The following is a 26,723-nucleotide window of genomic DNA, read 5'->3' as shown; positions in this document are numbered from 1 at the left end:
CAAATTCCAGCTGTTAAGACTTTATTTCATACACCTGATAAACCTTTTCACAGTGCTCCTTTATGACTTTTTGCCTATAATGGAGTGCATTTTGTCACTCTGGCATTCACTTTTTCTGTCAAAGATGTAACTTCCATTTGTAAAAATAAGTCCAAGCGTGCCTTAACATTTTACAGGTTGATGCATTCACTGAGGAGGGAAAGATGCACATTATTCAGTGTCTGTGGGTGCAGAAACAGTCAGATAGCAACATCAATCTGCTGAGTCACTACTGTGTAAAGTACCCGATTCATATCAAAAGCAGAATTACATTATAAAACAAGGGTAGTGTCCCATCTTAGCAGTAACTTTCAGTACAGCAGCTAAGTGGCTGACAGCACAGACTGAAGGTATAAAAGGAAACAGGTCTGTATTCAACAGCATAGATGAAAACCCATATTTTAGCAAAGCACTATTCACATCTACATTTGTCACAAAAGGGTAATGTGCAGGAAGCAAAGCACCACTAAATGCTAAAAATGACAATGGCTGGACTTCACTGATGCAACTCAAAATTAGGATTGCTTAAAATAGCTTCAGACAAATTGAAGACATTTGTTTTTTGCAACCAAGTCATTCTGAATTGCTTAAATGACAGTAATATAATGTATATATTATAGAGTGCTTTAATTATATTAGCCCTTCGAAGCTTCACTTGACATTTTGGCTGCTGTGCGAGTTTGGTCGTATATCAAAAAGGACAAACTGTGCAGAGAAAATGTATACCAAACAATGAAAAGTCCTTTATTGCCATCAGAACATGAGTGAGAAAACCAGAGACAAAATCTGACAGAGTGGAGTCGACTGTACAACCAGCATCCGCACACAAACACACACGCACGCGCACACACACAGCGGCCAGCAGTCTTCCAACAGGACGTGAGGGATACAGATACATAAGGAAATACAGTACTCACACAATGAGGTATCAAGGTAAACACAAACATACCAGACAGGGCTTAGTCCTCCATTCATACACATGCAACTGAACCGAGGTACAAATACTCAAGTGCTCGTTCATTCTTTAAAAACACAACATACAGGTGAGCAGAAATGTATAAGAGCAGCATCTGGGTCATCTCGATTCAACCACACTCCCATTCATCTGTCTGTCAAAACCTTTGGTCATGTGGACGCTTGCTTGTCATGCACAATGTTGCCCTTGTAATTTAATACTCTGTGAGACTCTGAAACTTGTGAGGGAAGGAAAAAGGTCCCTTCCTGACTCGCATCCACCGACAGAAACTGAGACGTTCTGGGCAGATGAGCAGGGGTGGGAAATGTTTTCTGTTTTTTGTTTTTTTTAAGTCACAAATAGTTTCTCTCTCTTCAAGGTAGAGTTCTACGTTAGTTGGACATTCAATGTGTACATTAGCAGCAATTCTAGTGAATGGAACAATGGCTTTGTAAGTCAGATTAATTAACACCCTTTCCTCATGCACAGGACAGGCACCACCTACTACTCGTTAACTAAATGCCATGCAAGTTAGAAAAATAGACTGCAAACTCACAAGACAGAGAAATCAAAGTTCATCTCCAGAGAAGAGGTTGATTTCACTTCAATTTTTTATTTCATATTTTCTAAGATGTGGAAATAGCAACAAAAAAAACTTGAGAGCGGTAACCAAGACAACAGTAACAACATGAGCAGAGAGCCACTGAGGTTTTGAGTCCCTCTCTACTCCATTTGCTAACCCAAACTGCCAGGTACAAGACAGACACTTCGTTTACAGGTTTCTGTTGCGGTCCTCTACTTTGCGCCACGTGGGCGACCATGTCGGCTTGCACGCGCCTGGTGTGTATGCCTATTGTGTGTGTACCTGTAAGCGTGGGCCTGTGTGTCATGTGGCTCTCATGTCATTTGAAGCTGTCCCAATCTCACAGTCCGCAGTCTCCAGGCCCTCCGCCACCAGCAGCACCTGTCCCAGAAAGGTGGTCGCCCTTGTGTGCATCCGGAGCTGTGCGCTGCAGTGGTTTTTTCAAGACACTAGTGTGGCTGGAAGCTAGCACCGCGGCCCCCTCCGACACAAGAGAAAGAGGCACGGTATAGTTCTCTTATAGTCTAAATCTATAGTTCAAGTCTGCCGTCTGTCTGGTCTCAGCCTGTCCTGTTTAGAAGGCTGTATGGGTGCCATCCTGGACCCTCGAAGGACCTAAAACAGGTGAGAGGAGGGAGTGACACATCACCTGACCCCCCCTCCCGCCCCCAGGCCTGTTGATAAATAGAGATGCCTCACTGTGCGTCCCACCCAGGGCTGCATTGCGCTTTGTTACCTCACCCCCTCCCGATTTCGTTTTGTGGTCGCCAAATATCTCAACTGTGCACACACAAACACACACGTATGCGCGTACACGCACGCACTGACCCTGACGCTGTCCATTCTACTCGGAATGAGGACAAGCGCCTTGAATTTCGTGTTTGGCACCAGACTTTTTCTTCACGTTGGCCAGCCACTCCCTCCTTTTCTGTATCCTCGTTTCACTCATTTCTCTCATCACTCTCTCACAGGTCTGTTCTCTTCTTGGAACCAAAAAAAAATGTTTAAAAACCCTCGAAGAAAACCTCCCCCTCTTTTCTTCCTCTTGGGAAACAGAAACAAACTTAATGGAAAAACTCATGGTTTTTTTTATTTTTGTTTTTTTGTTTTTTTCAAATTCAAGGCACAATGTCTATCATTATTCCAATCTGTCTGACTGTGTCCATTCCCAGGTACAGTGTGCGAACATCGCGTCACATAAGCTATTGGACTGTCTGCTCGTGCGCCACTCCCTACAGCTTACATCTCTCTTGTCTGTACTTTAACACTGTTAAGAGAAGCGTCTGTTTTGGTTGAGAGAGCGACCGCCAAGTCCAAACCAGTGATAAACAATGAACAAAATTAACAGAACAAAAAAAAGACACAAATAAAGACAACCGTTTCAGAAACAAAACAAAAAAAAGTCTCGTCCTGTTTCTCGTATTTCAGTATGTTTAAAAATCAAGTCATATCCACCAGCTCTTTTTTGGCAAGCTAGTTGTTTTTTTTAAATAAGCACTAAGTACTGATAGATAGGATAGCATACACCGTTAACGTGTGTTTTTAAGTAGATGCGTTTGTCGTTTTTTTGTAGTTTTTCACTCTCATAGTATGAATTCAGGTATTTTGTCAGGTACTTTTTCACTCATCTGTTTAAGGTTTAAGTTAATGCAAGCAGGGACAGAGTTTGCCATGGAGTCTTGCTCTAGACTTGGGTTCGCGAGGGGCAGGGCCATCTCTTTACGAGACCCCATTAACCAAGGTCAGGGTCTCGCTGGGCGAGGTCATGCCTTTGCTGGGGGAACGCTTAGAGGGCGTTCGCTCAGGCATCTGGGCGCTGGTCCCGTTCTCCTGTGGGTACAAAATGCAGTAAAAGGTGAGAATGATCCAACAATCTTTATGTGAAAAAACTAAGCAGAGGTCAATGTGCATGTTTCTGCCGGTACCTTGGGTGCAGGGCCAGCATGATTTTCCTTCTGGGGCAGGTTCTGTCTGCTCTGGGACTCAGCACGGGATATGTAATCAGCAACAGTCACTGTAAACATTGACATCTGTTAGCTAGAACAGCTGCTAGGGGCTACACACAGTGTAGATACACATTCAAAATGTCCTGATGCTCCTTTAAGGAAGGCAATCTGCAGCAATCAAAGACAAACAAAGGCGATCAAGCTGCTCAGAGGAAAGCAGTTTACAAGCAAATGATCAAAGCCTCTACGGACATGGAATATCCTGATCGCTCTGAAAAGGAAACTGTTAACTTTTAAAACGTGGCTACTCACCATTCTCTGGCTGTCTGTCACGGCTGGTTGAACCTCCTTCTGGGCGGTTGCCACGGTTGCGACGGCGGCGACTTCGGTTGCGGCGCTGAGGTCGGGCTTCCTCATCTAACAATCGAATGAGAAAATATTGGTTTCACTCTCTGATAATGTCACAGTTGATTTTGAAACTAATAATGTGCTGGTGCATTCCTACTTTGAGGCCTAACAATCGAACAATTTTCACAAATGGTGATGCAATGATGACTGAGGGGCTCACCCAGTCCGTTCTCGCTGGGGCCGGCCTGGCTGTCAGACTCTGCGGCAGCATCCATCACGCTGGGTTCCTGGTCATTGCGGCGGCGACGGGAGCGTCTGCGGCGGTCTCCTCCCATGCCTTCACTGAGGTCTGCGTCAGCCAGGTCTCCCTCACCCTCCAGCAGGGAGTATGGGTTACTGTCTGGGTCCCTCAGCACTGGATATGCAACAGAAAATTAGTGTTGCATCTTCACAACTACTCCAGTTGTAACATAAATACTGCCAATGAACATTCCCCAGCTAATCTCGCTTCGACTCTCAGGTGAGCTCTTCAATACTTCATCATGTAAAAGGAACACACCTCAAATACAAAATATACCTGCTTAGCAGCACCATACTCTAGAATCTATTTCTCATCTTATTATTGTAAGGTCACATAAAATCTCATCAAAATTCAATCAACACCGATATGCAAATTAAGAATTTTTCAAATCACAGTATTGCTCGATTTATCGCCTTATTGGAAGACTGGTACACATGAATCAATTGGGCTGAGAGATTCTAAACCTGAATACCCTGATATGTAATTAGCACAATTACTACTAAGTATAAGCCCATATCTGCTTGTAACCTGAACATGTGCTTTAACTACCTGAGCTGATGGAGTTGGAAGGTTTGGACCCTGGCCCTCCACGGCCTCGTCCTGAGTTAGAGCCTCGGCCCCTGCCGCCCCTTCGGGAGCCTCTCTCATCGGCACCTATGCCACGGGGCCGCTGATCTCGTTCGTTGACATCCTCTGACTCAGAAGCATTGGACAGTTCAGAGTTTGTGCCTGGATCAAGCAGAGACAAGTAATGGGGGAAATTATAAATTAATTAATTAATTAAATTATCTTCTATTTTCTATATTACTCTCAACTGTATCAAGCTGAAATTATGTTTCAGCTCCTTCATTCTCACCATATCCAGAGTACTGGCTGTTGGAGGCCCTGCGCCCTCTGCCGCGGCCCCCATAGGTACGAGAGGTGTGGAGTGAGTTGCTGCTGTCATCGGTCAAGTAGCCTTTCTCTCGGTCAACACCAGGGCCCCCACTTCGACTAGCAGGTGCGCGGTATCCAACTCCAATCTGACGGAGCTGCTCATCAATCTGGAGACGCTCGAGGCGCAACTGCTCCACTTCCTAGAGGGCAGGGATGGGGAGACAGGTAGACGGTGTGCACTTCACAGCTTGTTCCTCATGGTTTATTGAAATGTTTCAGACCACAACCTATCCAACTGTACACCTTAACATCCACCATGAACAGAAGTGGTTGGGAAATCTGTAAGTATGCATGGAAAAACAAAAAGCACATACAACCATAGCCTTAAACAATAGCTGTTATCAAAGTGATGCATTTATGGCATCAATTACCTGGTGTTTTGCGATTACCATGTAGTATATACTGCATTTGCCCAGCATTAAGTGAAAAGTAAGAGCCCTGAGTCATCTAGCATGACAAGCCAGGGCCCCTTGCTGTTTGACAAAATAATACCACGTGCCAAAAATGTTGTAAATGCTACTATCGTATGCAGATTATCTGACCAACAGGCATTAGCAGGTTTAACTACAAACAAAGCATGCATGCCACCAATGAAATCAGATGATCCACATGGGTAGGGACAAAAGATGAATTACAATGATTTAGTACTATCAAATAGGTATATATATATATATATATATATATATATATATATATATATATAAAAAGAAAAATTAAGAGGATGACTATTATATCTGTAAAAAGGAAACTGCAATATTACATTTGTAATACAATGTTTTCTACTCAGAACAATCAATTATTTTGCTGACTTTTAATTTGGTAGAGTGTCAATGACTGCAATTGTTTCACTACACAAACATTTATTCAGCCTATTAAATGTCACACACAAGCTCTGCTGCAGTGAGCTGGGATCAAGCCATGGTCTTGATACATCTGCTGTGGGCCTGGGTTGGTCTGGTTTTGCGCTTTCTATCAAGTCCAGCACTCTGCCACTGGGTGGCAGTACTGTGTAAAGTTCAACATTCCAACTAGATAAGAGTGTGGGCTAATTCAACCCCCAAACACATGACCATTTTGACAGAACACCCACTTCTGTTGAAACACCAACCAATTTCTGACAGATGACTGACTGGCCGAGTTTAAGTATTAGTTTGACCAAGTTTAGGATAAGCAGCTGAATCTATCAACATAACTATAACCCCACTGCTATCTTTGTAGAATCCAGTCTTTCCCAAACCACAGTCAGATTTAAAATGAGGAAAAGACAGAGTTGTCCAATTGACAGACCACAGCTGAAATTTTCTGGGTGTGCCATAAATGACAAAGCAGATGTGATTCACAGATCAAGTCCATTTGGTTGTTAAGATTTGTCTCAGGCAGCCAAAAATGGAAAAAGCAGATAAAGTAATAATGACCACAATTCTCCAACCACGTAATATCATTTTGCTGGGGATCCCCTTGACCAACACACCACCCTTGGGACAACCAATGCTCTCACTGACAGCACTCTACAAACACAACGTTACTTCCAGGACACAGTTTATGACTTCACTGACACTGTAATGACATTTTTTTAAAGAAAACTACTACTATCTTTTGTGAGTATCGCAATTTCATCTTTTTTTTCCCAGCTAAGCCACATGTGCCTTTATCATAGATGAGGGGGATGGGCATTGCCTTCTGATGGCAACAGTGCAATGACAGCAGTTTCTATGGCGGTTTAGTGGTGGGTGATTTGGAGGATGGGGTCTCACTTCACAGTGTGACAGCTGCCTCCACCAACGACAGCTGAACCTCAAGGGGGGTGTGAAGGAAGTGAGGCAGGGAGGGGGGTGGGGGGTCCTTATTTTTGGAAGCTGAGGGTCCAGATAGCTGGTAATCTAAACTCCAGTGTACCCTTCACCCCATCCCAGAGAGAGGAGCTATTTATAAAAGCACATGAGGTAAGGGCAAAATGAGGTGCTCTCAGCAGCTTTCCTCATGTGGTTCTGGGCAGCGGGGAGACAGGTGACCAATATGAAATGACCCTGCACATACGCCCACATTCCCCAACAGTTGCCCACACCCACATGTTGCATTAGGGACCTATGCTTCTAAGAAACACATTTCCTCTATGTGTCCATGTATTCTGAGCAGCAACACATTTTATGGATTCAAATTCAAAGAAAAAACAGAAGACAATTGCTGTAAGCACACAGGTCATGTTCCATCAGGAGTTTTTTGAGTGACAGGAACAGAGAAAAGGTTAGTGCCGCCATCTACTGGTGAACGTAGAGGATTGACTCACCTGGAGATAGGACACATGGTACTCCAACAGAGCCTGTGCATTGCTGATGTTCTCTTTAGTTCCCACAAACACGAAGGGAACCATGCCCTGATAAAACACAAAGAGGGGGAGATAGATGAAGAGTTGAGCGTCATTTTAAGGAAACAGACAATCGTCACTTTGAATACTGAATCTCACTGTTGGCGAGACATCATTGGCTTGGAAACGGCTTAGACCTTACTCTAAAATCACATTTTTAAGTGGTGAATTACAGACCATTTCTGGAATGATTGGTATACTTTAAAAAAAAAAAAAAAAAAACATGAAGGACACTAAACAGACACATACCAACCCATCAGAGGCAATGGGCAGACAAGTGCCCACACATGCGCAATATAACTGACATATCTGACATATGCTGTGTGTATTGAAAGTGATGAAAACATAAGTGCTAGTGGAAGAACAAATGACACAAAGCAGCAGAATGGAACATTGTCACAGCAGACAGCACATGGGACGTGTACACTGCTGCAATTAAGTAGCTTTGCTTTTGGGGACAGGGGAGAGGGGTTGGGGTATAGCGGACTGTGAGACAAGCCGAGCGGTCCATTCACCTCTTTGCTGCTGGCAGTGTCGTCCCTGCCTGCCCCCTGCCTGCCTACCTCCTCCCGGGGAAGTTTTTTGTCGTTGTCTCCTTCAATCCTGACACGGACCACGCCCGACTTGTCCACAATCTCCTGGATGACCTTACCGCTCTTGCCAATGACTTTTCCTGCGCAACATGGAAAGAAGAAAAAAGGACGGTTAAAAGAATGTCATGATAATAACAGAGTATACAGTATATGTGTAGTAATAAGGAACATGCTATGGTGATGAAGTGGGATGCTGTCACTAACAACATGAGCTCCCTCAGAAATGTTATAGAGCTCACTCACCTACAAGGTTCCTGGGTACCTGAAAGTAGTCTTCTTTGAACTCAAGGTACTCTCTAGCCTGTTTTACTGCTTCTGGGGTCTGTAACACAACACAAACATTAGACCAAATTACACTACAGTATATGGGACAAGATGTGTGACAGACAAATGGGACAAGAACTGACATAGCTAGGACATACGATGGCATACAAGCTCATTAGCGGCGTACCTCTCCGTAGATCCTGAAAGTGCAGCTTTCCTCCTCCAGCTCGATAGCTGTGACACCAGGCACCTTCCTTGCCTGTTGGATGTTGGCACCATGGGAGCCAATGGCGAGGCCCATCAGGTCCTCCCTGACCTTCACCTCCTCCTGGTATGCTGATGCTAATTGCTTACTTGTCTGGGAGCGGAAACACATAAAAGGTTTGGGTGCATATGGGTAACACTAAAATAGATAGGGCATCTAATTTGTCAATGACAAATATCTACACAGACAGGCAAAAGTAAGTGTATTTGATAGGGGATGTGGAACTGTAATGTCAAAAAAGTATGCATACCTCCAAATGCTTGGTGGCTTCTTCATTGCGGGACATAAGCATAAGCTTGGTACGGATGCTGCGGAAATGCATGTCGCTCAGAAGAGTTGCACGCTTTACTGTGGTTTCATTTGTAGACTAGAGAGAACAAAGGAGGGATTAAGTTATAATTTATCAACAATTGTTTAGTCAGGGTTGTGAAAAGGAACATGTATGAGAGGAGTCTATAATGAGGTTGTTAAAAATGTGGATTCGTAATTTTGTCAATGTAACTGTTTTGTCTAAAAAAAGCAAACCAAAAAACCCCAAAACACTGCATGTCCAACAATATCTCAGGAACACATAGAAAATCCCTGACATGCATTCAATTCAAAACTTTCAGATTTTTATGTGAGAGCCACTTTTGCTTCTATGTATTGGTTCCTCGTCTGTGGATATGTAACAAGACCATTCACTTGAGACCAAGCTGAAGTGTTTATTCTGAGTACTAACCAGCACAATGAGTTCGTGTGTTTGGGCACTGTAGAAGATGCAGTTGGCTCCGATAGCTTTCCTGAAGTCTTTGTGGATGTTGTCATTTGCACAGCTGTCGATAAGAAAACAATCCACGGGAGAGTCAGCCTCGTTTATTCATTTGGCAGCAGTGGCCCTCTATAACGTCACTGCTGCCTGAGATGAATTGTGATGGAAGAATTAAACATTCAAAGAAAGGTGTTCAGACAGGTAAAGGCATCCATTCACATACACAAGAAAATCTCAATTCAGCATTTACTTGGCCCAGGTCTTAGGCTTGGTACAATGCTGATGTTAATTCAAATAAATGTATCTACAGGATATACATTTGACAATGTAAAGACACTCACATGTCCCTCAGGTCTTCTGGGACAAGGATGGGGACTTTGTGGAAGGAGTTTCGAGAGGAAGGGCTGTTGGGGTTGAGGGGCCTGATGCGCTCTGATGTGACAATCTCGTTGTATGTGGCATCGCATGCTGCGTATTCAATCACATAGAACTGAAAACAGCACAAGAGATACAGATTTTTAATAATGTAACCAAAAATATCAGACCCAAATGTTGACAGCTCAGGGAACTAACGTGAAATCAAAAAATAAAAATTCATAGATGTTCACTCTCAAATTGAGAAATAACTTCACGTACAAATTTAATTAATTAATTGACTCCATGAAGCTTCACTACTCCTAGTAGTTTAAACTTTGCTGCAGGTGGGATCAGGCAGTCAAAAAACAAGATGAAAGATTTTCGCAGGATGTAAATGGTAGAAATTTGCTCCTTTATGTTTAAGCCAGTGATTACACTGACTTGAAATTACCCCTGGTTTATTAATAATTAACACCACGTGAACAGATTGGGCATTAAGCAAGCGCTCTAACATGACTATGAACTAGATGGAACCAGAGCACACAAATTGGCGTTGCCATAGACACAAATACAAGGTCTGATGGTTCATAATGACCAAACAGGACAATCATTTAGCCAAATGATAAACTAAAGACAAAACAAAGTGAATACAGAGGTGGATTTTTTGCAGTAACTTAACTTAATTTTGCAACATTATTACTAACAAGTATGTATTACAGGACTGCAATGGGATTGTGATCCTGCGGGACCCAAAACAAAAGTCATAGGAGGGGGCAGTTTACACTCTGCACGGGTGATAACCGGCAGTCTGAAACACTCACATTATGGGAGTTGGTGGTAATGGTTAAAAATCCAGCAGGAGCAAGACTAATAAAACAATCCCATGCAGGGCTCTATTTACATAGTTTCTGAAACGAAGAATGTGTAGTACCAGAGTGAGGTGCAGACAACGATGAAAAAAATGTTAAGAAAAAGGGGGTCCATGAGAGAGTAAGGTGGTGAGATGAACACTGCACACTCCATGCTCAAAGGGCAGAATTAAAGCCATCAGTCAATGCTAGACATTCCCGCAGGCTCTTATCAGACTGCTCCAAATAACAGCACTACACCAGCAGCAACTCCCCTGGCACAGTAGCACTACAAAGCTGTCCTTTTCATATCCCACTGACCCACTATTCAACCTGCAGCTTGTGCTGGTAACTAAGAGCCAGTCCTGGTTGAAATTATCAGAGAATTAAAAAAATAAATAAATAAAATTAAAATAAGCCAACTGTGCCTGGCAGACTGGGTTTGATGCAAATACATTTGGATACAACAAGTCAGTGCAAATAAAAAGCACAGGGTGTATGAGAAAAATAATATGAAGACACAATGTCAGACTACATCAGGACATACTCAGTCTTTGAGCCCATTACCCAGCAACAGCTATCTTACTATAGGCCTGTATTCACTCTATGTACAGCAGTACTCAGAGCTCAATAAACAGTTACTGGCAATACAACAGAACACTGGAGCAAAGTGAAAGAAGACTGCTTTGCCTCCATTACTGATGATTAAATACTGAGACAAAGACAAACTTTGCCTAGCTGGATCTTATCACTAACACAAGGTATCATCTTCTCAATAATATTAGTTGTTTTTGACTAAATAGCTCCAGGAAATGTAAGCCCCAGGAACAAAATCCAGGGACCTAACAATTCCTTCAGTGCACTGATGTTTACACTGCATCTGAGTCTCTGTGAAGATCAGGCAAATTAAATGAGAGGAAAACAAAACAACTGGTCATTTTAAAATGTATTTTTGTACACGAGAAGACAACAAAACAAGGTTGTAATCTGTTGCTGTATGACTATGATATGTGAATTACTGGAGACGTGCAAAGTAAATAAACCATCATTTTTTCCATCTCTTATAATTTTTTTTAATCAAATTTTTTGAAGATAATGTTCAGTGTCTCCTAGCAAAAACTTACCTCTCCCTTTATCATTCTGACCCTGGCAAGCCACCAGCCACATGGCTCCTGTTCATTGGCCCTCGAGTAAACCTGTAAGAAGGCACATAGTGGTTGACACCTGAGCGAGAAACAAAAAAAACTACAACTATTATATCTATTAACTGTGCTAAAAAACAGTTTGTGGTGGAAAGCGAGGTGTCACAACAACAGAACAGACCAATGCAGTTTCATGAATGTAATCCTGCCAATCCGCTGTCTAGTTTTCAGTAAAGCAGACAGGATGCATTCTGTAACTAAGTAGTATTGTTTGGAATAAAGAAAATGCTAAATGCGAGTTAAAATAACTGGATATTTCAAGGATGGCATAAGATGTTGTAAAACAAAGACTAATTACAATTTATGACTGAAGCTGTTCTGGATTCAAGCAATACACATATATACTAATACAAATACTTTGAATGTAGATTTTAGCTTTCTTCATCACTGAGAGGCCATGTGATGTCCTGAAAATGTCAGTCAAATGTCAGTACAAGCCAATAATGATGCAACTGATGAAATGCACAGACACTAAGGCCTTGAGGTTAGTGAAAATTCAGGTGGATGAGCGAAATCGGAGAAAGGCAAAGCCGTAGGGCCTTACCTCCACCTCCTCTCCTTCACCAATATCCTTGTGGTAGTCAGTGGGAGGAGGCAACCGCACGTCGCTGAAGGGCAACTGTCTCTCTGGCTGCCAGCTATGGTGATTTTTTCAAAAAAAGAAAAGAAAGACGCAACACAAACATGTCAGCTCATCAACAATCACATGTAACACAATTGAATACTGCTAAATTGCTCAAGCAGCCTAGCTCCAGCTATTTTTCACTCATGTCATATTGGAATTGGAATGACATGGGTGTATTACCCACTTACTACTGTGCAGCACATTAACAGACATAATGAAAATTAAAATTAAAATGGCTCATTAAGTTTAATGAGGAAGTTCGAGGAACTGTATTTGGACAGTGACTGACTACGTTCATTGTATGATGTCCTTTGATATTAAATAAGAAGTTGGAAATAGCTCAACAGAGTACCATAAAGTTCAGTAAATGAGTTTCAGAGGTGAAACTTGAGATTATTACACTGGACACATAAAATGGAAACCGACTTATTTCTATGTTCATTCAGTATTGATGCCCAAAAAAACCTCCCAAGCTCATTTTGAATGCTAGATTTAAAAGGAATTTTCATTTAAGAGCCGTAGTACTATCATTACGGACCAAAAAGGTGGTTTATTCATTTACCATGTGCTCAGGGAAAGTAAAAGGAGAATGGGGGTGGGCAGGCGGGGGTAAGAACAATCCCAAAAACGACACAGGCCACCATATTGCCACCCCTCCCACCCTGCATACCTTGGCTCACTATTTTTAGGGGCACCCTGCTCTACACTCTGAGCCAAGCAGATAAAGAGGGACTAGAGGGGTGGGGAGGTGAAAGGGACAGTAAGTGGGGCTAGGAGTATAGGAAGGCATGCTATCAGGATAGCAAGGGCAGGAAGGGTCAGAACAGGAGGTAAAAAACTGTTAAGAGACACGTATGGACAGCTGCAAGCCAAGCACAGGTGCAGAAGAGGACAATTTCAAATGTCTGGGTAAAGCACTAGCCTGGAGCAGCTGTTGTAGCACTCTATTACAAGAGTTCAACCTTAATTTCCCTATGCATGGTCATAAAATAGATCTAAAGCACTATAAAGACCATGAAGTAGATACAGGGGAGGTTAACAGACAGAGCAAACTTACTTGTTTTCAAAAACAATTGTGAGTGAGTCTTCGTGGACATCTTTGATGTAACCCTAAAAAAAGGAGAAATAATTTTATTCCCACAAATGCACTAGACAGAGGCAGTGATGAGGGGAGGGGCTGTGAGTGTTTGATTTTGCATGTAAACAACGTAGACAGCCGGCTTGTAAGCCATGCTACCGATACTGTGACCGTTTCTGAAAAAGAGCATCGAGGGCTGTTTGGAAGCCAAGACATCACATCGCTGACACAATTCTCTGGCTGCGAATTCTGTGCTGGATACAGTGACGAAAAACACTGACTCCTCCTGACAGCACAGACAGTCTGGAAATCTCACACACAAACATGCACGCGTGAGCTCTCCATTTGTTTGCGAGATGAAAAACTACAGTTTCACTACAGGCATGTTCATGAGGGCACATGTATGGGGAAGGCAGGCTAACACACGCGGCCCAACCCATATTGACAGATTATGCAAAAGGCCAGAGACAACTATTACGAGGGATCACTTCAACAAGTTACTCGTTCATCATGACCATCCACAGATCTGTCACAGAAGCCCTAGACTTTGGCCAACACCCCCCACCCCAGCACCCCCCAATGACAAGGCGGTAGAAAACTGGTGGGTGTGGCATGTCTCTCTGTGTGACACTACTGTATATGGGACAGAGAAGTCATCTTCACTTGCGTGTATGCGTGGGGGTCAGGAATAGGGACGTCGATTCACATGCTGGGAAGGTGCTGCCTTAGCATTAGTATTTTTGCACCCTTTTACACCCTTAAAGCAGTCCAACCTGACTACATCTCTAATCATCAATCCTCACCAACTCCTCTCTGAAATGGTTGTGGTTAATGGGTGAAACATGCCTCATTATTGACAGAAACAGTTAAGGACTGCCTCTCACACTGTAGGTTCAAGTGGCACTAGAGATGGCTGGCTTCTGAAGAAGAAGCCAGCAATGACAACAGGTCTGACTGAAAAAGTGCCCATTCTTCAATTTCCAAAGCTCATATCAGGATGCTGCTGTATGTGCACGTTATGTCAGATTAAGCCCTGATTCCACCAAGAACTACCAGGTCAAAGGGCAGGCAAGCCCTTTTTCTGGCATGACATGACTGGTGAGAAGGTGGGGGCACAGAGGGGCCACAGGCAGCTCTGTAATGACGTTGCTTCGTCCTCAAGCCAGCAGCCACATGCAGGTCCATGTAGTGATCAGGCCCTTTCGGACCAGAGGAGGCAGGTTTGCAACCTTTCACCCTCACGAAAAAGATTAGTTGGGATAGTTGTATCTTTTACACACAAGTAGCCTTTGCTTTCAGATATAATTTCATTGGACTGCTTATATTAAATAACAATAAATTTGCAAAAAATTTGATTTTTGCAAGGTAAGTAAAGAAAAAAAAGAAGGAGCTAATGTGGAAAATTAGTCACAATTAACAGAATACAGTTTCCCTGGTATGTGCTTGCTGCTGCAAAAGATGCAGACTATAAAAAGGATGAAGTACCATATTCCTGAAAGATGTTGTTTTGTCCTGACAGATTCATAAAAACAATTCTGATTCATAGTTAAAAAGAAACAACTGACTCACACTGACACCAAGGTGAATGAGGTGCATTGAAAAAGCTAAATCCTTTAATGCTCTGTGTCAGTCACAACAGAAAAAAAGCAATAAAGCTTTTTGCCCCACTTTCTCCCACCAAGGACAACATATCTACCAAACTATGACATTTAGAATGTCACAAACATCGTTAAGTGTCCATCTTATCCATAAAATGAGAGCTGTGAGATGATGGACGTAATAGAGATGAGTGGAAAGCGCTCATTCATGCCAGAGCCAAACTGTCACCCTGTAAAACAGAACAACAGGTGAAGCAGCATGAGGAGAGTAAATATAGGCTCATCGCTAAACCACCATGTGGTCGGTTGACCAGTTTAACACCCGAAGTAAGAAAAGAGCAGAAGAGCACATGGAGAAAGCTGTTTAAGAGCAACACAAATAAGCAATATCACAAAAGGTTTAGACTAAAACGCAGGGAGAGAATGAATGGGGTTATGTGACGTCCCCCAACCATCATGGTCTTCTCAAACTGGGATTACTTGCATCAAGTTTTAAAACAAAATAATATGAAATCCCAAATTATGTCAGAACCTACAATGTCCACCAAGAACCAAACTTGTATGACTGACTAATAAAAACATTGATATTTAAGCTGACGAATGTGAAGAATTCCAATTTAAGTCACAGAGTTAAATCTGCTGGTTGAAAACACGCAATGACACAGCAGCAACAAAGTCTTGAAGTCATGTGTCTGGATATAGAAAGTCCACTTTCATTTGAAAATGAGACAGAATTGAAACAGAAACCAACACCCTCATCTCTTCTCTCTCGGAGCAATAAACATACGATTCGAGGTTCAGTAGTGCAGCAAGAACGTGGGCTGGGCAAGAAACAAATATGAAGTATGTGAGCTTTGATGTAGCATCTTATACTTGTGCGCAGGAGCTGCAAAACAGCTGTCTTATTAGCAGCTCGCTTCAGTGCTAAATGCTTGCATCCCACCTTTCGAGACAAAGCAATATGGTACTAGCAACCCTATACCTCATTTCGAAACTGTGGGAATCTGTTTCCTATGGCATAGCATGTATTCGTCGAGACATTTAGTAAAAACGACCAAATATAGGCCAAACATGGTGATGACAAGTGTACCTAGCGTAATAGCTAGCTAGAGCTAGCTACCCACCCTACAATGGCCAACCCTAATGAAACGCAAAACCATCCCTGTTCGTCTGAACTGGACCTAAGCTAACAATATCCAAGCAATTACAATGTAGGGCTGGGCTCAGAAGTACGAAACGTAAGTTTTCCTCACACAAAACTTTTAACTGGGACAACCAGAAACTACGACTGTGACCAGGTTACCTTGTAGAAGGCCCCATTCGAGCCGCGAACTTCAACAGCCAGTCCGTCCATACTTGTCGGTAGATCCCCACGGCTGAGCTTGTCTGTAGCCGTTACGACTCCCTGTGAGTCCGTTAACGTTACCACCCCCAGCTTCGCCGGCCCTTCGCCGCTATCCGGCCGCTTGTGGATTTCCAGTGTTTCGGGTGGAGGGAGAGGGGCAGAGGAGAAGGGGTTGGGGAGATGGGTGTGATGGTGTCAACTAATGCAACGCAGACGCTGTCTCCAGCAGCAGCTACTTAGGGAGCTCAGTTGTCTGTTTTTGTCCGAATGAGGGATTTAGTGCTCGCGAGCTGAAAGGCACCGCCACGAGCAATGGCTAAGTCTCGACGTGCGCGAGAAGGAAAATCAAGCTAATAATGCTACGACTGGAGGATGCTAGCTGATGTATAATTAGCTGGGAGGCTAGCTATCAACACCTTGATCCCGTCAGTTTTCAGGGATGCTAGCTGGCTAGCATTTGGTAGCCTGGTTGCGTTTGTTGGTTGTGCGTGTGGCGCAGTCGTTGCGTTCAGTAATTTCCCAGAAGTAGTCACCGGGGGTGGTTTCTTCATTCAGTGGTGGGATTTTCAGCGGCGTTTCTTTCTCAAAAAGCGTTTGGGATGTACTACCGCCCGGCGACTCCTTACTCCAACTACCCGTCCCCACAAACACACGCCGACAGAGTGAATCAGAGAGGGACTGAATGACCTCGAACACCCCACCCCTCCACGCCAAAGACCCACCTATTAGAAAACCGAGACTTATGATTGGTTAAAGACATCAGCAATCAACACTAGCTTTCATTAATTGGTTTAGTGAACAAGGGTTGGTCCATAAGCGTGACCAATCAAATCTACAGAGTCGCATACTAACACAATCCATTGGTTACATTCCGTGTCAATTATAATTTTACTCGAATTGACTGGTTCCAATATCTAATTTTGCCCACTCATTGATGAGTGGGGACCACCAGCCATTGTGTAAACAGCACTAGAGTAAAGCTACTATATATATATTATGTATCAAGAAAAAGTTACATCACATGCTAAAAAAACATATTCAGAGCAGAAAAGGGAAAATGGCTCCCTGGACTAAGGATATATTTTATTTTTATTGGGACGTGTTGTCATTTTGTCTAAATCCACAAAAGTGTTGCTGGTCACATGCTATTGCAGTAGATTACCAAAGAAATAAAGAAGTACAAAACTGTGCTGGTGATATTAGGTAAGGGTATGGTAAAGCACCAGGAATGCAACACCCAGAAGACCACATATGGGCAAGGACTGTTGCGAGGAGACAGCTGTGAGAAGCACACATGACAGGCCAGAGGTCATGGGGGAAAACTACACAGGACAGGAATACTCACAATTGTGGAACCCCAGATTCAATATGAATAGGAGAAAATGTGACGGATACAAGGCCTGCTCAGATAATTGTTTTGTATTTAACCAATATTGTAGAAAATCTTGACACAGCTGTTGAAATTGGGTATGACAAGGAATTTAGAATAAAAAGGTTCAGAATAGATATTATTGACAAGAGCAGGTAGGTGAGTACCTGTGGATGCATCATCTTGAGAACCCAACAAATGACAAGGCATATCATATCCAAATAATTTTCAGGTGCTAACAATAAGAAGACATTATAATCATTATCTCAGTTCGACCCCTAGTCATCCCCTTACCTTATTAACCCCCTGCTAGTCAAGCTCTAGAGTTGACTTATAGAAGTATATTTCCAGTTGACTTTAAATTTATTTTCCACTTCAGCAGGAAGAAAGTGAAACAAATCTGGCACAGCAAAACCAATAAGAGAGGATTATGAAAACTTTATTTAGTTTATTAAAGCTAAATAAGTCTTCTCCTGGCAATACCACATCTGCCTGGAAGTTCAGCAAGCTCTGGTAAAGCAATCTTTACTGCTAAGTTAAAAAGCTACGCTAGCAGTGTAATTAAACTAAACTCATAAGCAACTATTTGGGCTGACCTTGCAACATAGTTCATAATTAAGACCAATATCATTAACATACCATTTTCCTTTATTTCTGTAGTGTATGTGTATAGCATTACTGCAGCCAGCTTGTTATGATTGTCCTATTTTCAATCCAAAATGAAACACCTGACTGACTTCTTGAGAATTGTGAATTGAACTGTTGAATTGTTGTGAATTGCTGATGTACACTCCAAGTGCTTTTCACTTTTTTTCAGTGCTTTAAACTGACATATAGGATTGTTAACTGGATTTCTGCCAGTCTTTTAAAACCTGGTTAATTTTAAAACCTGGAACACTATTTAAAATTAATAATATTAAACAAAAACAGAGAAAAATTACTCCGAGTTTGAATTAACATTATTTATTTAATGATATCAAGAATGTTAGACTATCATTCAATCAATCACTTCTCATGACAGCTACCATGTCATAATCTCCTAGATATGATTGAAAAAAAAGCAAACACACCCTCTTTCTTCTTCTTCACACTGCACTCAATGCCTTGAACCAGTGAATCCTTCACTTCTTCCTGCTGTCAGTCTTCCAGGTCATCATCAAAGAACTTAACCACACTGGTTTCCAACCTGACTGAGGATGTGTCCTCTGACTCTCAGTACAGAGTATTTTATATCGATGTCAGCATGTAAAACTGTATTATCAGTACAGTGGTTTTGTGCCAGAATGTGGAAACTCCCACAGTGGCCATCTCTTCATCCAGAGAGGCTCGTGAAGAAGCCTCCCTCTTGTCCAGAAGTCCCTCTTTCAGCCCATCTGAGGTGCATCAGTGAATGTAAATGCAGCAGTCTGTGCTTAATGGTCCATATCCTGGATGGCAGAGATGACATCCTCTCAGAGAAAAAGCTTTCATCCATCTGGTGGAAGGACTTCGAGCACTCATCAAACCTCTTATACTTGGCTTTGACCGTGAATGGCCGCTATAGTGCAGACCTCAAGCAAAAGAGTAGCAAACGATACAGATTCAAACTGAGAGAGGCAGGGAGTTGAACAGTGTAACTGCTCAACTGCTGTGAAAGGCACCTTTCTTTTTCCAGATCTTACTTAGAGCTCTTACTGCATCTGACTGAGTAAGAAGCGCCTTGTTGTGATCCAGGCCTGCATGTGAACACCCCTCAGAATTAACGGTAAGATAACGTTGCTGACAGAAGAGTGTTTTTTACATGACAGAAAAGCTGGACTCTGATGATGAACTGCGTATATTTTGTACCACCTCATGCCATCTCGTGTTATGTGCAGGAAGACTGTGTTATATTTGCCAGTTTAGCCATGAGGAACTCTGTTGCCTCTGCCATCACTGTCATATCACAAAACCTGCAAAGTTTTAAAGAAACAAAAAACGTTTTTCTATATTTTGAAAAAAGTCAACTTACCATGGAGATACAAATCTAGACTACACATTATTTATCATCATTCATGAAAATAAAGACAATAATGTTGTTAAACAGCAATATTCCTTCGAAATCATCAGAAGTCTGATCAGTATTGCTTTCACTGTGCGCGTTCCCGCGAGTGGCATGCAGCTCTCACAGGCGGTATTGTGACCACATGGGTCAATTAGCCAATGCGAACGCTTCCTGGAAACGCGCGCAACTTGAGTCAGGAAGTAGAATTTTATTTTCGTGTTGTGTTCGTAATCTCGAAAAAGGCCCCCAGAAGTAACAAAAAACAACAACTTTTGCGTTAAAATAGGAACCTAATTCATCTGAAAATGTCCGCTGGTCCCGAGTCTACACATATATCATCGCTGGGGAAGGCTGACAGCTTGCATCAACGCGGTAAGAAAACAAGTTTACTAACTTAACTTCTGCTTAGACTGTTTGTCAGATAAAATGCAGATGTGGTAGCTTGAAACATTAAACTTGAGACATTAAGAGATGAAAAATAAAAGTGTTTAATGTGAAAGAAACTATAAGTAGTATTTAGTTAATACTGGAGTTTCGTGCTGTTGTTCGGTTTGGCTATCGTTAATACGTTCATTGTGTTTCTCCCACAGTTCTCGCCTCCTTCCCTCTGTGTGACATTACAGAGGAGGATCTGACCCAGAACCCTCAGCTCTGTAAACTCCTGGCCACCCTGGCACAACATGTGGACCAAACTGGACTCGCTGTCCCACTGAAGACAGAGCTGGACAAGGTATCAGCAGGCACTGTGCTCACCGCTTCCACATCTGCAAGCATACAAGCTCCTTGCTTTGCAAGATGCCGTGTTACATGCCGTAATTCCAACTAAAGTTAGACCAAAAAGCAAAACGTTTGCTGGATTTGCCACTTAAAGAGTAATTAATTTTCAGTTACACAGTAGCTAGTCTGTGTTTTACCGACCTCTACTGGTAACCAGTAAGAATTGCAATCTCTGAAATGAGCACAGTTGTGAGTTAGGTTTTGTCTGTGAGCATTTAGAGATGCTTTTGTTTCAGGCGGAGCAGAAGCTGCAGAGCCAGAGGCGTCAATGGCTGCGCTCCGAGAGTCTCCACAAAGGGCTGCAGGAGATGATTCAGGACCACTGTATCAGGAAGCACCGTGCCACTGTACCCCCTGACCAGAACATGGTACATTTCACATACTTATCTGCACAGTCCACAAATGCACAAACACCTGTCAGAATCATGGACAACATATATATTTTTGGTCATTAAAGCAGCACTAGGCAAACTATTTTGCATGTTGCAGCTACAAGTCTCAGGTTAAAGATCACATTTGAACTTCACTATTCAGAAACCTTCCAGCTTACATATGTGTAAACTGCACCTTCATGTTTACAAAAGTGACAAAAGATCAGAGAGACAGACATCAGCAGTGTTTTAATTGAGTGGCAGTTATCTGACAATTAATCAAAATTGGCTTTATGCAGTTGAGGTGCGTTATTGCCACTGATTGTCTCTCTCATGGCCCGTGAGAACATGGTAAGCAGTCTTGCTGGTCAAATCATGTGGCCTTGGGAGGCAGGTGCAGCTGTGCAGCAGTGCAGACACTGTGAATGACAGGGTGTCAATACGTCCTCAGGGATAGGTCCTGCAGTAGAAACGGTATGCCAGATCTCTACTGGTGGACACACTTGTACCCTTGCACGGTACATACCATCATACCACCCAACCTTAACTGGAATATATCATTGTGTGTGTGTGTAGTTCTATGAGACGATGGAGAAGTCTCTGCTCGTGTCTCAGTGTATCAGACAGCTGGATCCCAGTAGCACTACCAACCAGGACCAGCCCTCTATTCTGGGTTTGAACCCTCAACAGGTGATGGAACTCATGCCATCAGAGAAGGTGAGTCATAAATACAGAACATTCACCTTCTATACATAAAGGAGAACTATTTACTATGTTGCTATGGTTTTGTGTGTGAATGTGTTTTGCATGAATGAAATGATAGATTGATGATAATACAGTTGTACCAAAGCAACGCATGAGTTGACCAGTAGACAGACAATTCGGCAACATAACAAATGTTGCAGATTAATGTTGAAATGTAGCTTGTTCAGCAACAATGCTGTATTTGTCTTTACCAGAATGTTCAAAGAATGAAACAGGGTCTTCCCAGAGAGCTGGAGAAACATCTGAAGAAAAAGTGTTTGAGTCTGCTCTCTTACTATCAACCTGAATGTGGTACAGTATCTAGACACTGATTTATTGTGTCCTCACCAGTACAAATTATCATCCACGTTCACTCAATTTATATCGCATCATTGTTCTGCATCAACATGAAGACCAAGATGTTGTTTTAATTTCTTCTAGAGAGTGAGAGTGAGGGTCTGAAGAACAGCAAGTTGTCTCATCTGTCAACCCAGCTGGACAAAGAGAAGAAGAGAGCGGAGGGTCTGAAGGAGACCTGCCGGGAAACCGCAGTTCTCCTGCAAAGACAGACTCAACTCTACCTCTCTGTAAGCGCTCCTTCAATTACATGTAGTTAATGAAAATGAGATTACAAGTTTCCTCTGTTTATTGCAGTTTGTCATATACTGTTTGTATATTTTATATACTTATGGTGGTTCTATGTTCTTTGCATATTTTGAAAAGTTTCAATCACTAGAACTTGTTGTATAATAAAATACTAAAAAATGTAAGTGTGTACAGGCAAGAAAGCTGTTGTAATTATTCTGATTAATTTTTTTTTTTCTTCTTTTGACTCTTGTCCAGGAGCTGATTAAGTGTATTCAACTTCTTCAGTCTCTCATCCTGGACCACAGACTGAGGATTCAGACAGATTTGGACCGGAAGAAGTTAGACTACTTTGAGGGAAAATGTGAATTAGTCTTACAGAAGATCAAGTAAGAAGTTTTTAAATTCTTCATGTGCTTAAAAACCTTTTGAGATTGTGGATTTTGTGGTGCTCTTATCCAGAAAGACTTACAGGGAGAATAAAGTCACATTTTTAGACCATCTGTATTACAAGCTATTTGCATGTTTTCTCTACTTCCTTCAAAGGACTGAAATGGTGGAAATTCAGCTGGACACATACACAGTGGACTCTATTTCTGCTCATAGAAAAATAAGGCAAGAGGCTTTTTGTTCATCTAATTCCTTGCTTTTGTCATGTAGTTCCTAACCCAAAGTAAAGTTATTATAGTAACTACATTCTGGCTGATACTTGCTTTTTGTGTCTTCATTTCAGAGAGAAGCTGGACTCTGAGCTGAAAGCGTGTCAGGTGGAGAAGCAGTCTGTTGAGTTAAAACTGGCCTCCTTTGAGATCTTGGGCAAAGAGTTTGAAGCCCTGGCTGAGGAGTACTGCAGGTTACGGCAGGAGATAGAAATGAAAAACTGGGCTCTGAAGGAGTTCGCCCAGTACAATGCCAAGTGAAGATCAAATCTGATGCCGGAACAACAGCCAGCCATTCCCTTTGTGTGTGTCTTTGCTCACAATGACATGGTGGCTTTCGGATGCTTGACACAGAAACTGTGGACATTTGGCCTACAGGAAATATGTCGCAGGTACAGTAGTGAGTGGGCTAACTGCAGGCTCCCACTGGAGCCCCCTAACTTAAGAATGTTTTTCAGTTAACTTCAGTGAATTCAGTCAAGCCCCTTCAGTGTATCACCATGGTAATTCTGTGTAAAAACGTGTTTCCTGGTTAGCAGAGACAGCAGTGGAGCATCTGTGCAGTGACTTAATTTAATATCACCTGAAATAACAGTGTAAAGGAATATTTTTGCAAAAGTTAAATTGTCGTTGCAGACCTTTGTCCAGATATCAGTACACAGTAAAATGTGCCAGAAGTTGACTGAAGATTCCTATGGAAATAAACTAAAATAAATCAGCAGGAGTCTGAATCTATATACCGTATATGTCTGTTGTCCCTTCGGTTGCGTCGTGGGAATAACATACACATGATATGTCCTGACAAGTAAACAGCATCCTTCACATATGATGGGTGTCATACAAGAACATAACACTCATCCTTTCTTGGTGTGTCTTTGCACACATCTCATAGCCAATTTAGTAAGTACTGACACTGATAATACACTGCCCTTCATAAAACACAACATGTAAATAATCCGAATAGAAGATTGATACAACAATCTTACTTCTCCAGGAGTTTCAGCCATTATATCAAATACACGTGGGTGTTATGTCCTTATTGATTGTTAAATCACTGAGGAATTCTCCCTGTCACATCAGATGCAAATGAGGTGGAGACAAAACTTTAATATGAGACAAAGAATGCAAATTAGTAAAAAGGGAACATGCAGTGGTGGAAGAAGTATTCAGATCCTTTACTTCAGTAAAAGTATTAATACCACACTATTAAACGACTCCACTACAAGTAAAAGTCCTGCATTCAATACCTTAAGTAAATAAATGTCAGCATTACCTGCAAATTCTACTTAAAATTAAAAAGTAGAAATACTCACTGTACTATAGGTCTCTCTCTCAGTGTTTTACTATTAGATATGATGTTTTTGGATTAATATTACTGCTGAATTAATGCATATGTTGCATTTTATTGCTGTATGTTTAATGTTGAGCTCATTTGAACTATTTTATTTAGTGCTGGGTAGTTGAAAAGCAACACATCACATTTTATAAGATCTCCATATGTTTGTTTTTAAATAGTTCATTTTGTTTAAGATGTAGGGGAATTTACTCAACCCCAAAGGAACATGTGATCCATCAGTTTATCAGAGAAGTTCAAATTCACCAAATTTGGAGATGCATGGATTTTAGTGGACAGGAAGGGGCTGTAATCAAAGGGTTGTAATCAAGGGGTTGTAATCAAAAAAGTAACCAGTGACTAAAGCTCTTAGACAAATGTAGTGGAGTACAATGTACAAGATTTATCTCTGAGATGTAGTGAAGCAGAAGTGTGAAGTTGCAAAAACTAGAACTGCAAGTACATCAAATTTGCACATAAGTACAGTACCACCGGGAGCGTGTCCTAAATTGACACATTTTTATATGTGTTACATTTGTATCAGCCAAATGGCATCAGTATTACTGAAATAAAACCAGTTTTCTGGTAAAAAAGCTGCCATTAACACTTGCTGTCTTGTGGAATCTTTGTTGAGTAAGAGAAGAGAAAAATGCGCGGATTGGTGCTATTTTCCTGCTATTTGCAGCCTAATCCACAAGATGGCAGCATACTTTCAATTTTGAGACCAGACGAGGTAAATTCACCCTAATTCTGTTCAATATTAAACTGTTTTAAAACCCTTTAAGACTGTGTTTGCTTGCGTTTAGTCTGAAGCATATCATAGAACAAAGTGTCTAACAAGACTGTTATACTTATTAAAGACACAATATGCTAATTAATACTTTTCTCTTCTAGGCCGTAAAACAATCTAAAATATATAAGAGAAAAATGATTTCCTTATTGTTACAGACAGTAGTTGACGCTGTCAGGTTAACGCCCAATGCGTTGTCTTCTCTACGTTGACGACCCTTGGTTAAGTCTGCCCCACTGAGGAGAAACGGAAGTAGGTAAGAGTGAAGCATCTCGCGCTGTTAAACCCTCTCTGGTCCCCTCTCATCATCATCATCATCATCACCAGCAGCAGCAGCAGCAGCAGCGGCGGCGGCCCCGCCTCGCGACGCGAACCGCTGGCTGGTTCACCTCCTCCAACACAACCCACATCTGGCTGTCACACAGTAGTGCTACCGCTCCGTCCGCTACTGCGGCGTGCGCACATTCACACCGGGGCACACCGAGCGGATTTCATCCACAGGGGCACTATGTCTGAGGTGCGAAAATTTACGAAGCGGTTAAGCAAACCCGGGACGGCCGCGGAAGTCCGGCAGAGCGTGTCGGAGGCAGTGAGGAGCACCGTGGACCTTGTGGTGAGCGGAGCTGAAAACGCTGTCAGGACCGGCGGGCGGTCATTTTAGCTAACGCAGATAATGTAGCTTAACTATCTGGTTAGCCTGCTAACTCCCTCCCCTCCGTCCTCCCCGGGGAGTGTGGCTTTTAAATTCCCGTTGTCTACATTACTGCTACTCTTTTTTTTTTGTTTGTTTTTTTGGCTCAACCCCACATTCTTCAGACTCTTTCATTCCTGTTTTTTTTTCAGCCTTCATTCACCTCGCTTGTCCCGCTAACCTTAACGTTAACCCATAGCTACTGTGGAGCTCCGGTATGTCTCTGAATGCGCTCAAACAATCTCTTTTTGCCAGCGCCGCAGTCTCTGTAATGTTAAAAGACAAGTAATTATGGAGCGATTATATGCCGTGAATTTTCCTCCCATATGCTGTGTTGGTTTTCTGCATTACAGCACAGAACAGTATGACATTGTCCATCGGAACACATGGTTTTTCAGTCTTGTGCGGCTCCTTTTGTGTGCTGGCGGATGAGGAGCGGTGCCAGTCGGACAGCTGCAGCATGGCTTCCCTGTCTCTGCCTTGGAGCAGTGTGCGCGCGCCTCTTTATTTCTGCTGGAAATGGGCACATTGCGCAGCAGAAGGCGGTTAATGCGTGTCCTCAAAGTGGATGTGTATTGCTAATGCAAGATTTCTTAATTGTGCATTGTTTTCTGCTTTTGACTGAAGAGCAGTGCTGCTGGCTGATAGTGACTTGGAAGGGACTGCAATAATGAGGGATTAGACGCAGTGGCTTGAGATGAATAGCATTGAGGAGCCTGCTGATGCAGCGTGTGTGTGTGTGTGTGTGAGCGAGAGAGAGAGAACTTATTAACATGTCAGTAAGGCAGAGGGGTGACATTTCTCTTAACACTTCCAGTGGTTCCAGTCTGCACAGATTGACACTTGCCTGCTGATGTTTCCTTTTTCTAATAACTAAAACAGTCCTCCGCTTTCTCACGAAGTGATGAACCGCAGCTTCAACCCCAACCACAACAGCCATACATCTCCAGCTGTTTAGAGAGTGGAGCTGGATGAGTTTGGA

At 42.4% G+C, this 26,723-nt stretch overlaps 3 protein-coding genes across 6 annotated transcripts in view; 2 read left to right on the top strand and 1 right to left on the bottom strand.

Annotated features, from left to right (window-relative positions):
• Window positions 1–768: 768 nt before the first annotated feature.
• Window positions 769–17,052, bottom strand: fxr2 (fragile X mental retardation, autosomal homolog 2). Of its 2 annotated transcripts, none has more exons than XM_041965120.1 (17): window positions 16,358–17,052; window positions 13,436–13,488; window positions 12,298–12,391; window positions 11,676–11,747; window positions 9,688–9,836; window positions 9,317–9,410; window positions 8,846–8,962; window positions 8,518–8,688; window positions 8,310–8,388; window positions 7,989–8,146; window positions 7,396–7,482; window positions 5,029–5,248; window positions 4,722–4,901; window positions 4,092–4,286; window positions 3,836–3,940; window positions 3,503–3,591; window positions 769–3,407 (listed from the first exon to the last, which is right to left on the bottom strand). In XM_041965120.1, exons 1-17 carry the CDS (start codon window positions 16,406–16,408, stop codon window positions 3,297–3,299), a joined length of 2,025 nt encoding a protein of 674 aa, XP_041821054.1. In that variant the 5' UTR covers window positions 16,409–17,052; the 3' UTR covers window positions 769–3,296. The 2 variants fall into 2 exon arrangements, with proteins under 2 accessions (XP_041821054.1, XP_041821055.1); XM_041965121.1 differs by having other exon boundaries at window positions 8,037–8,146.
• A 2,931-nt stretch (window positions 17,053–19,983) lies between these two features.
• Window positions 19,984–23,641, top strand: haus4 (HAUS augmin-like complex, subunit 4). Its single transcript, XM_041965429.1, has 9 exons — window positions 19,984–20,163; window positions 20,382–20,521; window positions 20,805–20,936; window positions 21,516–21,656; window positions 21,899–21,995; window positions 22,125–22,270; window positions 22,527–22,657; window positions 22,815–22,883; window positions 23,002–23,641. The coding sequence occupies exons 1-9, from the start codon at window positions 20,097–20,099 to the stop codon at window positions 23,186–23,188; spliced, it is 1,110 nt and encodes a 369-aa protein (XP_041821363.1). The 5' UTR covers window positions 19,984–20,096; the 3' UTR covers window positions 23,189–23,641.
• A 1,741-nt stretch (window positions 23,642–25,382) lies between these two features.
• dock11 (dedicator of cytokinesis 11) overlaps window positions 25,383–26,723 on the top strand; it is a 57,843-nt gene continuing 56,502 nt past the window's right edge. For all 3 annotated transcript variants that reach the window (XM_041965549.1, XM_041965548.1, XM_041965547.1), the window contains exon 1: window positions 25,383–25,663. In XM_041965549.1, the coding sequence (XP_041821483.1) occupies window positions 25,559–25,663 (105 nt within the window). In that variant the 5' untranslated portion in view covers window positions 25,383–25,558. The remainder of the gene's footprint in view (window positions 25,664–26,723) is intronic.

The sequence above is a fragment of the Chelmon rostratus genome, chromosome 23 (assembly GCF_017976325.1).
Source record: "Chelmon rostratus isolate fCheRos1 chromosome 23, fCheRos1.pri, whole genome shotgun sequence".
In the NCBI taxonomy this organism is placed as follows: Eukaryota; Metazoa; Chordata; class Actinopteri; order Chaetodontiformes; family Chaetodontidae; genus Chelmon; species Chelmon rostratus.
The sequence above is the reverse complement of the archived record's forward strand: the minus strand, read 5'-3'. Positions and strand labels throughout refer to the sequence as shown.

Bases quoted from the DNA above. Each gene is read 5' to 3' on its own strand.
- haus4 (XM_041965429.1), top strand. From the start codon at position 20,097: ATGTCCGCTGGTCCCGAGTCTACACATATATCATCGCTGGGGAAGGCT. The intron at 20,164-20,381 runs GTAAGAAAACAA...TTTCTCCCACAG, and splicing joins TGACAGCTTGCATCAACGCG to TTCTCGCCTCCTTCCCTCTG. The intron at 21,657-21,898 runs GTGAGTCATAAA...TGTCTTTACCAG, and splicing joins AACTCATGCCATCAGAGAAG to AATGTTCAAAGAATGAAACA.
- fxr2 (XM_041965120.1), bottom strand. From the start codon at position 16,408: ATGGACGGACTGGCTGTTGAAGTTCGCGGCTCGAATGGGGCCTTCTAC. The intron at 7,483-7,988 runs GTGAATGGACCG...GTGTTTTATCAG, and splicing joins ACACTGCCAGCAGCAAAGAG to GGCATGGTTCCCTTCGTGTT. The intron at 3,592-3,835 runs GTGAGTAGCCAC...CAATGTTTACAG, and splicing joins TGACAGACAGCCAGAGAATG to TGACTGTTGCTGATTACATA.